The 15,168-nt window shown below is 33.3% G+C and overlaps 2 protein-coding genes and 1 long non-coding RNA gene across 3 annotated transcripts; all 3 read left to right on the forward strand.

The window, feature by feature from the left end:
- Positions 1-1,735: 1,735 nt before the first annotated feature.
- On the forward strand, positions 1,736-3,916 carry LOC143059328 (uncharacterized). The gene is made up of 4 exons (XM_076232810.1): positions 1,736-1,754; positions 2,051-2,116; positions 3,457-3,566; positions 3,785-3,916. The coding sequence occupies exons 1-4, from the start codon at positions 1,736-1,738 to the stop codon at positions 3,914-3,916; spliced, it is 327 nt and encodes a 108-aa protein (XP_076088925.1).
- A 1,850-nt stretch (positions 3,917-5,766) lies between these two features.
- Positions 5,767-7,626, forward strand: LOC143059577 (uncharacterized). Its single transcript, XR_012973518.1, has 3 exons — positions 5,767-5,904; positions 6,381-6,452; positions 7,488-7,626. It is a non-coding gene; the product is annotated as an uncharacterized LOC143059577 (long non-coding RNA).
- Positions 7,627-10,214: 2,588 nt separating this feature from the next.
- LOC143059679 (short-chain collagen C4-like) lies at positions 10,215-14,463 on the forward strand. Its single transcript, XM_076233220.1, has 3 exons — positions 10,215-10,450; positions 12,024-12,089; positions 13,959-14,463. Exons 1-3 carry the CDS (start codon positions 10,243-10,245, stop codon positions 14,429-14,431), a joined length of 747 nt encoding a protein of 248 aa, XP_076089335.1. The 5' UTR covers positions 10,215-10,242; the 3' UTR covers positions 14,432-14,463.
- Positions 14,464-15,168: the final 705 nt, after the last annotated feature.

Raw genomic sequence — 15,168 nt, forward strand, 5'->3', positions numbered from 1 at the left:
TATCATATTTGATATATCAATCAAATATGACTCTGCCACATGACGCACTAGAAACTTTAGATACGTTTTTATATTCCTTTAAAAGATTTGGTCTGAACATAATGTACACTAACATTTTCATGGTTGTGAAATTTAAACTGATTGGTAGACATCTTGAAAATTTAACCCGTGGGAAATGCCTGTAACAAGTCTGAAAAACGGTAGTTGTCATCGATCTGTTGAATGTGCTTGAGCCTTTGATTTTTCCATTTTATAAGGAATTTTCCGCTTGGAATTTTTCTTAGAGTTATTTTAGAGGTATTTTTTGTCGCCATATTTGATTTTTCAGAGTGGGTAATAAAATCGACTACCAAAACATTTCTGTAATTGTGCTTATATTACTGCTGTAATCCGCAACATATGAATTCTTCTAAAACAATGAACGAGGCAGCTAAGAAAGGCTAATTTTAATAATTCGTGGTAATGATGGACGATCCAGTCACTGTTGTGTGCAAAATTGACATATGTTTAAAACGACTAATGTTGCATTTCTTTCTAACACAAACAACACAATCTGCTAAGCGTGCACATGTTTTGGTCATTTGTTTCTAACATACATTTGCAAAGTTTACCTAAACTTTGACAAACTTTGCACTCGCTACAAATGCGTCTACAGTTTGTCGTTCATCGTTCGTTAGTACAAACACTACATTTTGTTCTAACTTCAGCCTGATTAAACAATGTATTTGTTTCAGCTTTTGTAATAAGTCTGATTACCAACATGTGCATTCATTATTGAAAGTTAAAACAGGTGCAGAAAATATTAATGAAACGCTGCATTTGTTTCTACTGTCGTAGCGTTTAGCAAACGATAACAAGCGGCACACAACGTTTACAAAATTTGGCTTAACACGCGCATTCCATGACATAAAAACCTAAAAAATAACCCGTAAATAAACTCACGATTGTCGTACGACTGACTTGCGACTTACCTACGACATTACAATTACAATTCTTTTTTCTCTGTCGTGTACTCATCGTGGACATGTCGTAGTTGATGTGATCACTCGAATTTTTTTTTTTGTAATTTGGACTACATATCTTCCATGACAAAAAAAAACGTACGATCTGTTGTGACCGGGACTTAACGGTTGCAGAACGCTATATTTTGCTACAAAGTATTCTGATCATCAAGATCTTCAACACCATTGACTAAAGAATATAAAAGACAATTTTTGCTGGAAGTTTTTGATGTGTGAACTGGGCCGATTTAATCAAGCAGAATTAAACGTCCAATAGATACAATTCATATGGTCACCCACCTCGTTATTCAACCAACACGTATCATAGCTAGTAGTGAAAATCGTCTTTTATCGCCGTTTACGGCTCTCAACGTGGTGACGTTACCTTCATTTTGACGTATTGTGGTTTTATTTCAACATGCACGAACAACACTTTATAGCATATAAATTCAAAGCGGTGTTTCGTGTTGAGCAGGATCTACCTACCCTTCCATAGCTCCTTACATCCCCCTCTGTTTTTTGTTAAGATTCGTGTCGAGATAGTTTTCTATCTTGTGTTTTGTGAACTGCTGTTTGTGTGCTGGTTCTTTTCTCTTTAGCCATGGCATTGTCATTTCATTTTAGGCCTATGAGTTTAAATATTCCTTTGTTATATCTCATAACAACGTGATATACATGTAAATGATATATGTCATAAAAACAAAGTCCATGACTTTTTATATCAATAAAACGGAATGTATGTATTGAACACTAGTAAATAAAAAATAAAAAAACCTCCGGAACCTGGAATTTGAGATTTGACGATTTAAAGATATACAAATATAGAATAAGGAGATGATATATGATTGCCAATGATAAAAAGTTCCAATGTTCACCACTTTTTGAAGAATTAAATGTTCACCTCTTTTGAAAGAATTCAAACAGAAATATTTAAAAATAAAGAAATTTCTGATTTTCACGTTATTTCACACTTTAGTATACGGTAATAGTAAATATGCATGTACAATATTGAAAACTATATTTTTAACTTTTTTATTGTTCTTTTTAAGGGTCTGTATACACACGATGGGGAAGAAAAGACTGTCCACTTAATGAAACCGAGTTGATATATACTGGTAAGTATTAATAACATGACCTATATTTTCAATAAGATAACTATATTTTTCAATACTTCTCTCATTTATGTAACCAGTAGACGTTCCATGTACAAATAATATCAATATCTCAGTATCAATACTCACTATAAAAAAAAGAAGATGTGGTATGATTGCAAATGAGGCATCTCGCCACAAGTGAGACCAAAATGACACAGATATTAACAACTATAGGTCACTGTACGGCCTTCAACAATGAGCAAAGCCAATACCGCATACCGTAGTCGGCTATGAATGGCCCCGAAATTACAATGTAAGACAATTCAAACGAGAAAACTAACCAATTAATTAATTTACACTAGCCTATCAACACTGAGGTTGTGACAGGTACATTTGACTCCAATCTTAGTGGACTAGGATGCTTTTTTCTGCCGATAGTGGGCCATTATCTCAAGCTTTCTCCAAAAGTGTTGAAAGAGGCGTTAAACGATCAATTACAGTAAATTACCACAAAGCACAAAAAAAAAGATGTTAAAACAAGATTTCAAGCAAACATATAGTTGGCCTAACAGATTTTTGGTAAGAATTTATAAATCCATTGAAGATAAAAAAAAAAAAAAAATAAAAATTAAAAAAACACCACTTTTCCTCGTCTGTCAAAATAAAAAAGATAGTTCATATAAAACTTTTAAATGACATCGAAATAAACAATCCTATATTTCCAATTCTTTCTGATACACCACTGACAAAAAACCAACCCAACGTAAACAGTAGCTAAGAGACATATAGATCTAAAGACATCATTCAGGATGAGTAGGGGAAATAAGTTGCGTTTTCATGTATAATAAAACTATGTTGGGTAGATTTTCCATTACGATCTTAAAGCTGCAGAAGGAAATACTTTTCCATTTGTTAAAATAACCTGGACTAATTTGGTATAAAATTCTGTTTGATGTACACATTCGTCAAGTGCAATTTAACATTTTTTTTATATATAAATAAGGCCGTTAGTTTTCTCGTTTGAATTGTTTTACATTGTCATATCGGGGCCTTTTATAGCTGACTATGCGGTATGGGCTTTGTTCATTGTTGAAGGCCGTATGGTGACCTATAGTTGTTAATGTCTGTGTCATTTTGGTTCCTTGTGGACATTTGTCTCATTGGCAATCATACCACATCTTCTTTTTATAATAACATTGGAAATGAACACAATATTCTTTGATCTTTATATAGATACAATTTATATAATTTGTAAGTATAAAACCCGGTTGTGACATTATTGTACATGTACCTATCTAATGACCCATCATTTGTGTTTCTCAATAAAAAAAATTTAAGTCCCTGTTTTGTATACTTTGTAGGAATTGTCGGTGGCGGATATTACACACATAAAGGAGCGCCCTCAAACTATGTATGTTTACCACACGATCCTGATTTCATTCATGGAGATAAGATCCAATTCCCGTCTGAAGCATCAAAAATGTATGGCGGAGAATACATGTAACAGGATAACTACTTGGAAATAGTCTTTACCAAAACGACCCACCATGCTCAGTATGTAGGGCAACTGGCAAAACTTCTGTCATAATGATTACATGGAAATTGGCACTTAAAATATAATGATTAGCAGCAGGAAGGGACTCGCAAGAGGCATCGTCTAAATACATATGTGTCGATCACCAAGCACAGTATCTAGAAGGTGGTAGTGCTAATCAAAACCGGAAACTATTGTTTGCAGTTGTTGCCAGGTTCGGAACTTTGCCATGTCCACCATACTATAACAACGTACGGATAACATGTGTTGTATGTTCTAGATTATAAATAATAACAGAATTGATGGAATATCTTCCTTTTTTATTTTGCCCCCGTCGCTAAAGGCTTTATCAAGTGTGAAAAATTTACTGGTCTACTACACTATAATATAACAATTGCCGTTTTCCTGGTCCTGGTACACAACATTTTGAGAAAAAAAGGTGGGTTTAAAATTTAACCTGTTTTTTTTTCAAAACCGTTAAAATAAAGAAACTGTGAGGATGTCATATTTCATTCCCATCAAATAGTGTTTGATGAACACATGTACACTTCATCCACGAAAAGAAACCAGGTGGTGATTTGAATTAGAACTAACGTATTTGGGGATCATGGTCCTCGTTCTCTTTGGTATTCAAACTGGAGGAAATAGAGCATCCATTGCCATCAACAGTACACAGACTTGTCAGCCAAATCAATCTCGTCGTCAATTCTGTTATGATATCAGATCTCGTCATTCCAAGTGAACTGTGGCCGTTATTTCCACATAGATTGTTCGTTTGTTATGTTTTTTCATACACTTGATTCTTTAATTAACTATTCCTTATCTGAAAGGGGCATTGGATCTTGACATGTCACAAATTTGAATATGATAAAGTTTTGTTCTATCATTAATGAAAGTGAATTAATGAAATAATAATTCGGTTTAGCAGCTAATTTGGTTGAATCTGGTTAAAAAGAGAAAAAAGACAATAACAATAAAAACCAAGGCGTAAACAAAGACTCAAAAAACCAAAGGACATTTACATCAACAGTTATAAATGATAAATAAGAAACAACACAAACTCCACTAAAAACCGGGAGTGAATTTAGGTGCTCCGGAAGGGTGAGCATTTCATGCACCGTATACGGCACCAGTCGTGTTATTTCTTTGTTCAGTTCGGTAATGATGGAAGGTAATTATGACTGAGGAAGAATATCAGATATGATTTCTGACACACTTTTGTCATTATGGCCAATGAGCTCATGATGGCGACCGTAAAATGTCTTGAGTGATTACCTTAATTTGATTGATTCATAGCCCTGTCTTAGCATCGCTTATAAATTATTTGCTGGCAAGTGAATAAATCGACCACATCAAATCCGTATTCAGATGGCCTTCAATTTATCACATAACCTAGAGAGTGTAAGCCATGAAAAGAGCAGTAACATTGAATGTAAAACAAAGGTGAACCATTTCGTTGACTGATTCAATTCACAAAAATATTTTTTCATATAGGTAAAAACGATAATTAACTTATTTGTTTAACCTATACCATAAACTCAAACAGGCATAGCAGAAGTCAATTGCATGATATCGTTTTCTATTTCAATTTATGTGTAAGTTTAGATTGGGTAAAATACCGTCGGAATTGATAATCCTTTACGGATTTCGGATCCATGAGAATAATATTATACCTTCTTATGTCATAAAGAATAAATAAATGTGATATGATTAAAAATCAGCTGGTATCATCCCCATTATTTAAACTGCATTTATATAACCTACAACGTATACGTCACCAGTTGCTGTTTTTTTTCATTAAAAGACATTTATATGTACGGATACATTTAAACAGATCAGCAGGTACTTGAAGTACAATCCCGTGTGTGAACTGTATTCGAGACTTATTTGACAAGAAAAAGCAACGAGTTTAAAAAGCAATCGGATCAAAAGTAATGTAAATGTAAACGATTTTCATAAGATAAAGCTAACAATAGTTATTCATATAAGATAACGGGGGTGTAGTTATGTGACATATACATGTAGACTATCTAGACATATATTAGGAACTCTAGAAGGACAATGCGCAATTTCAAATGCTTTGTTTGTTTTTTATTTTCGATTGCAGAAGTTATCGCCGAAGATAAGCGGCTTCTTTTAAACGATCCTGATGTCATGGCTCAAATCAAACAAATGTCATTGGAGTTACAAACTCTTAAACAAAAAACTTCACAACTGGAACAGGACCTCGGATCCGCCAACACTAAAGTAACACAGTTAGAAAACTCAAAGTCTGGTAAGATTTTTATTTCAATTTAAACTTCCGAGGAACGTGTGCTTGAACATAAACATATACTTCTTTTGTTACTAGTGACATTGTCTATCAGCGTGTTAGTTGAAAATGGCGACCAGAATGAGATAACCCGCTAAGAAAATGTAGATATGGACACATTTCGTTATGCTTTGATAGTTGTCGAACCGTATGCATTGTATGTTATATGCCCAATTATCCCCCTATCGAACTCTTGTTTAGTACTTAAAATCTGATTTCCCTACAATTTCCCCTTACATTCTGATCAATTTCGCTATTTATTTTTCATGTTTTTAGATGAAAGAAGAATTAAGATGGTAGTGTGTGTGTGATTTGTTTTTTAAATTATGAAATAAGATAATCATTCCGTTTGTTTTCAAATGATTTAACGTATTGCATATTGTGTTCACTGTTTGAATAAAAAATAAATTTTAGTCGATGATGAAAATATTTTCTTTAAGGTTTTGGTTCTGTTTATACCAGATGGGGAAGGAAGGACTGTCCATCAAACGGGACAGAGCTGGTTTATACGGGTAATTATTGTAATTTTAAGTGAGATAAACCCACATAGTAATGCTACTTAAACAGAAATTACCTAATACGTTTTAGAGTTATTTGAAAGAAATAGACCCGAAATTATTCCATTTAAATCAAAGGGATTTAGTTTACCGATGTTCATATCCCTTAGATTGATTCATGAAAAACTGTTGGAATCGAATGAACTCCAAGAGAACTGACACTCGATGATGCGACTCCTGTTAGTGTTAAGCATCATGCATCACCAACAATGCGAAAATGTACTCAATCAATATGTTAAACATGGAAATATACTGTAACTAAAGTTTATGAAAATTGTACCAAATGCTCATTATATAAAAACTTGCAGACGGACTTTGAATTGTGACATGAGTAGCTCACCGTTCTAGTGTAATGTACCTTATCGTTTTCAATATAATGATGCGACTGTCATACAAGTGAGAGGTTTAGCTATCTTTAAAATCAGGTTCAGTCCACCATTTTCTACATTAGAAAAGGTGTGTACCAAGTCAGAAATATGCTATTGTCATGTGTTTTATCTTTTAATTTTGCCATTAAATTAGAAACATTTCGCTATGAATTTTCCTCGGAGTTATGATGAGTTTATTTAAGTGTTTTTGTGATTTTACTTTTATACCTTGAAAAATTGCAATTTTGTCGTTTCCTCAAGCTTACGTTTGTTTTGTCCAAGTTTTATGAAAGTCATACACAATTCTTAGAACTACATCCCAAAGTTCAAATGCGGTTTATGATACATATACCGTTCTATTGTTATGCCCCTTGAAATTTAGAAAATTCCCAAGCTTGAGCATGGGAATTCATGTCCTCAGACAAATTCTTCTTTTGTGAGCATAATTTGTAAAGATGTTTTTAATAAGTGTTTTTTCTCCAGAACTTTGGAACTTTACAGAAAGTGTGCAAACATATTGAGGTTATACGACCTATATTATCGAACAAAGTTAGATGTTTTTATCCCATTTTTACACTTTATATTTACAAAGACATGTGTGAATCTGTTTGTGTTTTTACAGGAGTTACAGGTGGAGGCTTATTTGATCATACTGGATCAGCTGTTAACTACGTTTGTTTACCTCACGACCCAGACTTTATTCAGGGGGATACACCTGGTGGAAGTGCAACATTATACGGGAGTGAATACCAAGACAATTACTTTGGTCATAATTTATATAACAATGATGTACCTTGTGCAGTTTGTAGAGCAGTTACCAAGTCGTCTGTGGTAATGATTCCCGGCAAAACAAAATGCTATGGAGACTGGAACCGAGAATTCTATGGAAGATTGGCATCAGGAGCCGATAGCCATGTGGCTGCATCTGAATATGTATGCGTTGATCACCAGGCACAATATATCGAAGGTGGTGCCGTTGATAATAATGGAAAACTTTTCTATAAGGTTGGGGCTAAATGTGGGTCATTACCGTGTCCACCTTATTATGATATGGCACCAATGTCTTGTGTTGTTTGTTCAAAGTAAACGTAATATGTTTAGCCTGCTCATGTATGGCAAAGCTTAATGAGTCTGAAAATATATGTTTTGAATATTTTGTGTATTTTGTAAGAATTACTAAATAGTTTTGAGGAAATCAGGATTTTCGATTGATTAGTAAACAATAAAGGCAAAACTTGGGACTTTCAAAACTGTAAGCCGATATAACTAAAAGACTACATCATATGAAACAAAATAAAAAAAAAAAGCAAATAGACAAATAGCAGTTCACAAACACAACATAGTAAGCTACAAACTTAGCAACACGAACAACATTTAGACGAGTAATTTGATGGTCTTTGTACTGCCCTGGCCTTATAAGGAAAAGGCGATGCAGCAGTTTAACCGTTTATTCAAAATGTTTGAGAACATGATGATGTGGTTAGATCTGAAAGTACAAATGACAATCATAAGTTTACAATAAAAGCAATTAGATCCTTATTTTAAGATTATTTTACATATTCATTATCAAAAAGAGTACATGAATGAAGACTACAAAATTTAGTATAACAATAATGCCCTTATTAAAATAATAACCTTAAAAGTATGTGGAATAATGGGTTTACAATACCAAATACTTAATACATAAAGTCATAGTGTGTTAGTACATGTTTCACTGTTCAGCACTATAGTATGAAAAACAACTATAATATATAGACTTAAAACAGTGTAATAAAGGTCTCTAAAAGTTACACGAACAAATTTCAAACTAGAGGTTACACATTTATACCCCAACGATGCGCACAAATTTTGACATGTTGTGTTGATGCGGGACTGTAGTTTCAAAATAAACAAGCGTGTGTCGTCTACCAAAATTCAAAAAATAAACAAATAGGGTTGATTGCGACCCTGGGACTTTATGCAATGAGGCAATAATTATTTAGTAGACGTTCGTACATAAAAAAAAGTCAAAAACAAGTTTGCCGACACAAAAAATACATTGTCCCGTTATCGGACGACAAGAATGTGTGTTGTGTAAAAAATACACATAATAATCATCAAGAAAACAATTAAAAAGCTTATTCCCTTATAAACTAACATACAATGATAAAATTAACTTACTCCATTGTGTTCCAAAGTTTCCAAATACAAAATAATATAGCACTGAGCTCTTTGGCAAACGTAAACCGGTGTTATGATAACAGTAAGTCCGATTACGGAAAAAGACAACATTTCCAGAATTACAAAATATACAAAAATATGTAACATTACAGTCTTACACCAGATTCTAAGAGTAAAGCGACAAGTGATTTTATTACCTCACACCACATTTTAAGAGTTAGGCGATACATAATGTTAAAGTCTCACATCACATTTTAAGGGTGAGGAGACAAGTGATTTTATTGTCTCAGACCACATTCTTATGGTAAAGAGACAAGTGATTGTACAATCTAATTATAATTAAAATATTGATCTGTAGTATAACGTAATCAGAGATCAATATTTTAATTAGAATGTAGTATAACGTAATCAGAGATCAATATTTTAATTAGATTGGTGATTGTATTGTCTCGCACCACATTCTCAGCAAAAAGTGTTGCATGATCTCTAAGCTCTGCAGAAAGTAATTGTTATATCTTTCTTTCGATACTATACAAATTTATAACCAAGCCAGTAAATGTGATGGTTATCAATATTAAGAAAAAGTTTTTCATTGTGTTGTCTGGAAAGAAGATAAAGTACATGTACATGTGTGCCTCAATGGACGAATCCGACCTGCAATCTTGACAGATGATGTCTTTTACAAAAAGAACTGTGACCTTTAACAAATTGTTTGGTTGATAGTTGGTTGAACAAAATTATGTGGCAACTATAGAATGCCTGTTAGGACGATAATAAACTAACAATAAGAACGAATAATAGAAGTGTCCTGTTCTATAATAGAGGACGTTCAGGTCTGAGCAGGAGTTCGCGAAATTTGGACTGCTACTAGAGAAAGTACGAGTATTTGGATAAAACAGAATTTTGGCGTTCCAACGGTCAACCTGCAGGCCCCTCAAAGAGTTGTTGCAAGGGTTCTTCACATACAAAGACTATGGCATATCACTTACTCTAGGTATCTGATTTAACGTCCAATTCTTATCAGACGTCCTATTGAAAACGTAAACCTATGTGATGGGTATATGCATTTGGACAACAACCCAAAGATGGAAAAACCGAGAAGACATCCAGAAGTAAACATAGTTACGATTTTCACCAACATGGTCACCTTTGTTTCGATAAGCTGTTATCAGTTTCAACTACGTGACTGGTATGCTATCTTTGGAATTTATAATACAATGATGTCTGATTGTAAACAATTATGTCAGTGGATTGTTTGGACATGTTTTCTAAACGGGATAGTAGCGGTTAAAACACGCCTTCTTTTAAACGATCCGGATATTGCATCAACCTTGCAACACATGACGTTAGAACTGCAAAAGCTCAGAGCAGAGGTTTCAGCATTGACACAAAAGACATCACTGTTAGAAAATTCAAAACTTACCGGTAAGTTTTATTACATTGGCATGAATATGCAGACATAAGAATGTACAGTTGTTACTGCTAGACAGGATGAGTCCAAAGAAGAGCATCTAATATATACGCATGACTTTTTGTATACTAATTTAGCATACCTATTATAGGTAACGGGATACAATCGTTCGTTGATATATGATTTCTAATCCGATGCAGTGGGCATTGATCTATAAAAGACGTTGATGTTTGAGGCGTAAATTGTCTTCAGGAGTGGTATTTTTGTTCCATATTCCTTTATACATATTTTATTAAATGATTTTGACTCTTTATCGATTTATCTCCATCATACTAGTACATGAAAATTTCGCTTAAACTGAACTAGAATCTTATCTATAACGGGTGCAGAACGCAAGAATTTGACTGCAAAGTGTTCCGATCGTCAGGGTTTTCAACACCATTGACTATAGAATTTAAAAGACATTTTTTCTAGGAGGTTTTGGTGTGTGAATTGTGCCGATTTATCCAAAACGGAATATAACGTCCAATAGTTATAATTCATATGGGCACTGACCTCGTTTTTCAACTAATCCGTTTCCTATAGGTAGTAGTGAAAAACTCCAATTATCGCTCACAACGTGGTGACGTTACCTATATTTCGACGTATTGTGGTATTATTTTAACATGCAAGAACACCGCTCTGAAGGATATACATATGGTGTTTCATGTTGAGCATGATCTGCCTACCCTTCAAAGCTCCTTAGATCTATCTACCTCTGGTATTTGTTGGAGTTCGTGCTGCTCAGTTTTTACTTTTCTATCTGATCTTTTGTGTACTGCTGTTTGTCTGCTGGTCCTTCTTTGTTTAGCCATGGCATTGTCATTTTATTTTCGGCCTATGAGTTTGAATATTTCGTTGTTATATCTGATAAAAAAAATTGATATGCATTTGAATGACATACATTGTATACCATAAAAACAAAGTCCATGACCGTGTAGTATATTTTTATATCAATAAAACGGAAATGTATATCATATGTATGGAAATTAAAAAAAAAACCAAATGTACGGAACCTGAAATATAAAATTTGACGATTTAAAGATATACAAATATAAATTTGTGACCGTGACGTCGTCAAAGTTTTTTCATGATTTACCCCGGTCTAAAATAGAATTCAGAATTGAATTATAAGGAACTCCAGACCTGTTTTATTTTTTCTGTCTATTCGAAATAACAAAAAAAAAATAATTGGTTCGCAATTTGAAATAACATGTAACGCGGGTTATTAACAGTGCAACACATTTTTGATGTTATTTCGTCATATAAGACAAAAAAAAAAAGATCACAGTCATTCCGTAAACAAAGATAAGGAGATGATATATATGATTGTCAATAAGACAATTATCTATCAAAATTCACATGTCTCCCCCTTTTTGAAGAAATTCAAAGTTAACCTCTTTTGAAAAAAAATTCAATCGGAAATATTTTAGAAATAAAAAAAAAAAAAACATTACTTTTCCGATTTTCACTTTCTTTTACTACTTGCGAATATGCATGTACAGTATTCATAACTATACTTCTAACGTTTTTGTTGTTCTTCTTTAGGGTCTGCATACACACGATGGGGAAGAAAAGACTGTCCAATTAATGGAACCGAGTTAGTATACACAGGTAAATATTTATGACATGACCTATATCTTCAAGAAGATAACTATATTATTCAATAGTTTCTCCCATTTGTATAATCAGCAGACGTTTTGTATACACATAACACATGTACCGAGTAATTACCGAAAGATAAATAATTAAAAAGACAATACAAATTCATTTAATATTGTTCTAATTTATTTATTTAAAGAACTAGTAAAGGTTTCCGAGACTGGATGGTATGATTTGTTGGACCGTCCAATGTAGTATTATTAATTGACAGCCAAATCAATAATTTAGTTAAATGTACAAGTTATATATATATTTTTCAAAACTTTTGGTTACAAAATTATTTATATTATATGTTAACTAATACCAGTTATTTATAAGACAAGTATTACCAAAATAAGACTTAGTAGTAATACTTCAGCTATAGAATGTGGTCGCTATTCTGCAATTACAAGAAGTAAAAGACTATGTAGTTTTTATAAAAATGACATTGAAGATGAGATGCATTTGATTTTTAAATGTCTTACTTATCACGGTCTTAGATCATATTTTATAAGACCATATTATTGAAAACCTTCTATGTATAAAAATATACAAATAATGAGTTCTAAGTTATCTCAGAGAATTATGTAATTTGAGTAAATTTATATTTCGTGCACACAAATTAAGATCTATCATGATGTAATATGTTTCACACATTATCTTCTGCTATCTATGTATACTTTGTGTAGTTTATATGTTGTATGCCTATAGTTGTTATGACTTCGGTAAATAATATATCACTATAAAAAAAGAAGATATGGTATGATACATGTAGCCAATGAGGCAACTCTCCACAAGAGAGACCAAAATGACACAGACATTAACAACTACTAGTATAGATCACCGTACGGCCTTCAAAAATGAGCAAAGCCCATACCGCATAGTCAGCTATAAAATGCCCCGAAATGAAAATGTAAAACAATTCAACGAGAGAACTAACGGCCTTTTTTACACTAGCCTATCAACACTGGAGTTGTGAGTTATTACATCGACATGGCAAGTACATTTGACTACAATCTTAGTTGACTAGGAATGGGTACTTTTTTTCTGCCGATAGTGGGCGATTATCTCCAGCTTCCCCCAAATATGCAGAAAGGGGCGTTAAATAATGAATTACATTAAATTACCACAAAGCACACAGATGTTAAAACAGTACATCAAGCAAAAATATAGTTGGCTAAACAGATTTTTGGTTTGAATTTGTCGAACTTGTAAAACCATTGTGTCCCTGTCAAAATAATAAAAAGATATTACATATAAAAAATTTTATCAACATCGAAATAAATAATCCTATATTTCCAAATATTTCTGATACTGAAAAACTAGAAGTCTTGGAATTGACAACAGTTGAAATGGTTTTGTGGTTCCAAGGCTTTAAAGTTCGTAGCCATGGCGAATAAAATGTGGGTTCTACACCACTGAAAAAAACACAAACCCAACGTAAAAGGTAGCTACGAGACTTATAAGGGCATCATACAGGATGAGAAGGGAAGATAAGTTACGTTTTGATGTATAATAAAGCTATGTTGTGTTGATTTTCCATTGGCATCTGTAAAAATACCCTGGACTAATTTGGTATAAAATTTTGTCGTCAAGTGCAATTAAACATATTAACATTAGAGTTATCTTTCTTTCCTAATATTCTTCAGTGACTTTTCAATACATACCGTATAAATCTATAACTGTACTAACCTTGAAAATGAACACAATATTCTTTGATTCTATATAGATATGTATAATTTGCCAGGATAAATCCTGATGCGATATTATTGTACCCCTCCACTGACCCAGAACTTGTGATACTACATAGGTTTTTAATTCTTTGTTTTGTGTACATTGTAGGAATTATCGGCGGGGGATATTACACTCATAAAGGAGCGCCTGCAAACACTATCTGTTTACCACACGATCCTGATTTCATTCATGGAGATAAGGTTCAATTTCCATCTGAAGTATCGACAATGTACGGCGGGGAATACCAGGACAACTACTTTGGGAATAATCTTTACCAAAACGACCCACCATGCGCAGTGTGTAGGGCAACTGGTAAAACATCGGTTGTCATGATTCCAGGAAAAACAAAGTGTTATGGAGATTGGCACTTAGAATATTATGGACGATTAGCAGCAGGAAGGGACATTCACGAAGCTGCGTCTGAATACATATGTGTTGATCACCAGGCGCAATATAGAGAGAGTGGCGGTACTAGTCAGAATGGGAAAATGTTGTATGCAGTTGTCGCTAAGTGTGGAACGTTACCATGCCCACCTTACCGTGAAAATGCGCCGATATCATGTGTTGTTTGTTCCAGATAATATGAGCACAGATAAATATAGCTCTTCCGATATTTTGTTGTTTTTCTATGTACATGATTTTATAAAGGTGAATTATAATATTGTATCCAACGCAGATCTGACTAATTTCATGCGCAATGGTAGATGATCCATTTCTCTTATTCTTAGGGATTTTTCATGTATGTACATTTGTAATTTCCAACAGGGCGTTTATAAAAAAGACATCCAATCTTAACTTTATTTCAAAGCATTGTTAATTTATATACATTTGCACTTTGTTGGGTAAAATTTGACTGGAACTGAAAATGTAGCACTTTTTTACACTTTTATGATTTGTGCAGGTTTTGAAGAATGAAGGCGAAAATGACAGAGAAAGACATTCTCAACTGAAACTCAAATCTTATAGGAAGTATATCTATAACAGTGTATTTTGATACAATAAAGCATGTATTTGTTAAATCTGGTCTCAAGTTACATAAAAACACTTTATGATTTCGTGCATCCTAAGCGCTTTCCTAAATCAGAATATGGCAAGGGTTACGGTACTATATATACTAGAAATCTGTTAAAAGTCAGACCTATTGTAACTCTCTTACTCGTCGGCGGAGCAAAAGAAGAAAGGGCGTTTATAAAAAGACATCCAATCTTAACTTTATTTCAAAGCATTGTAAATTTATATACATTTGCAGTTTGTTGGGTAAAATTTGTCTGGCACTGAAAATGTAGCACTTTTTTACACTTTTAAGATTTATGCAGGT

This window comes from Mytilus galloprovincialis, chromosome 14 (genome assembly GCF_965363235.1).
Source record: "Mytilus galloprovincialis chromosome 14, xbMytGall1.hap1.1, whole genome shotgun sequence".
Taxonomy (NCBI): domain Eukaryota; kingdom Metazoa; phylum Mollusca; class Bivalvia; order Mytilida; family Mytilidae; genus Mytilus; species Mytilus galloprovincialis.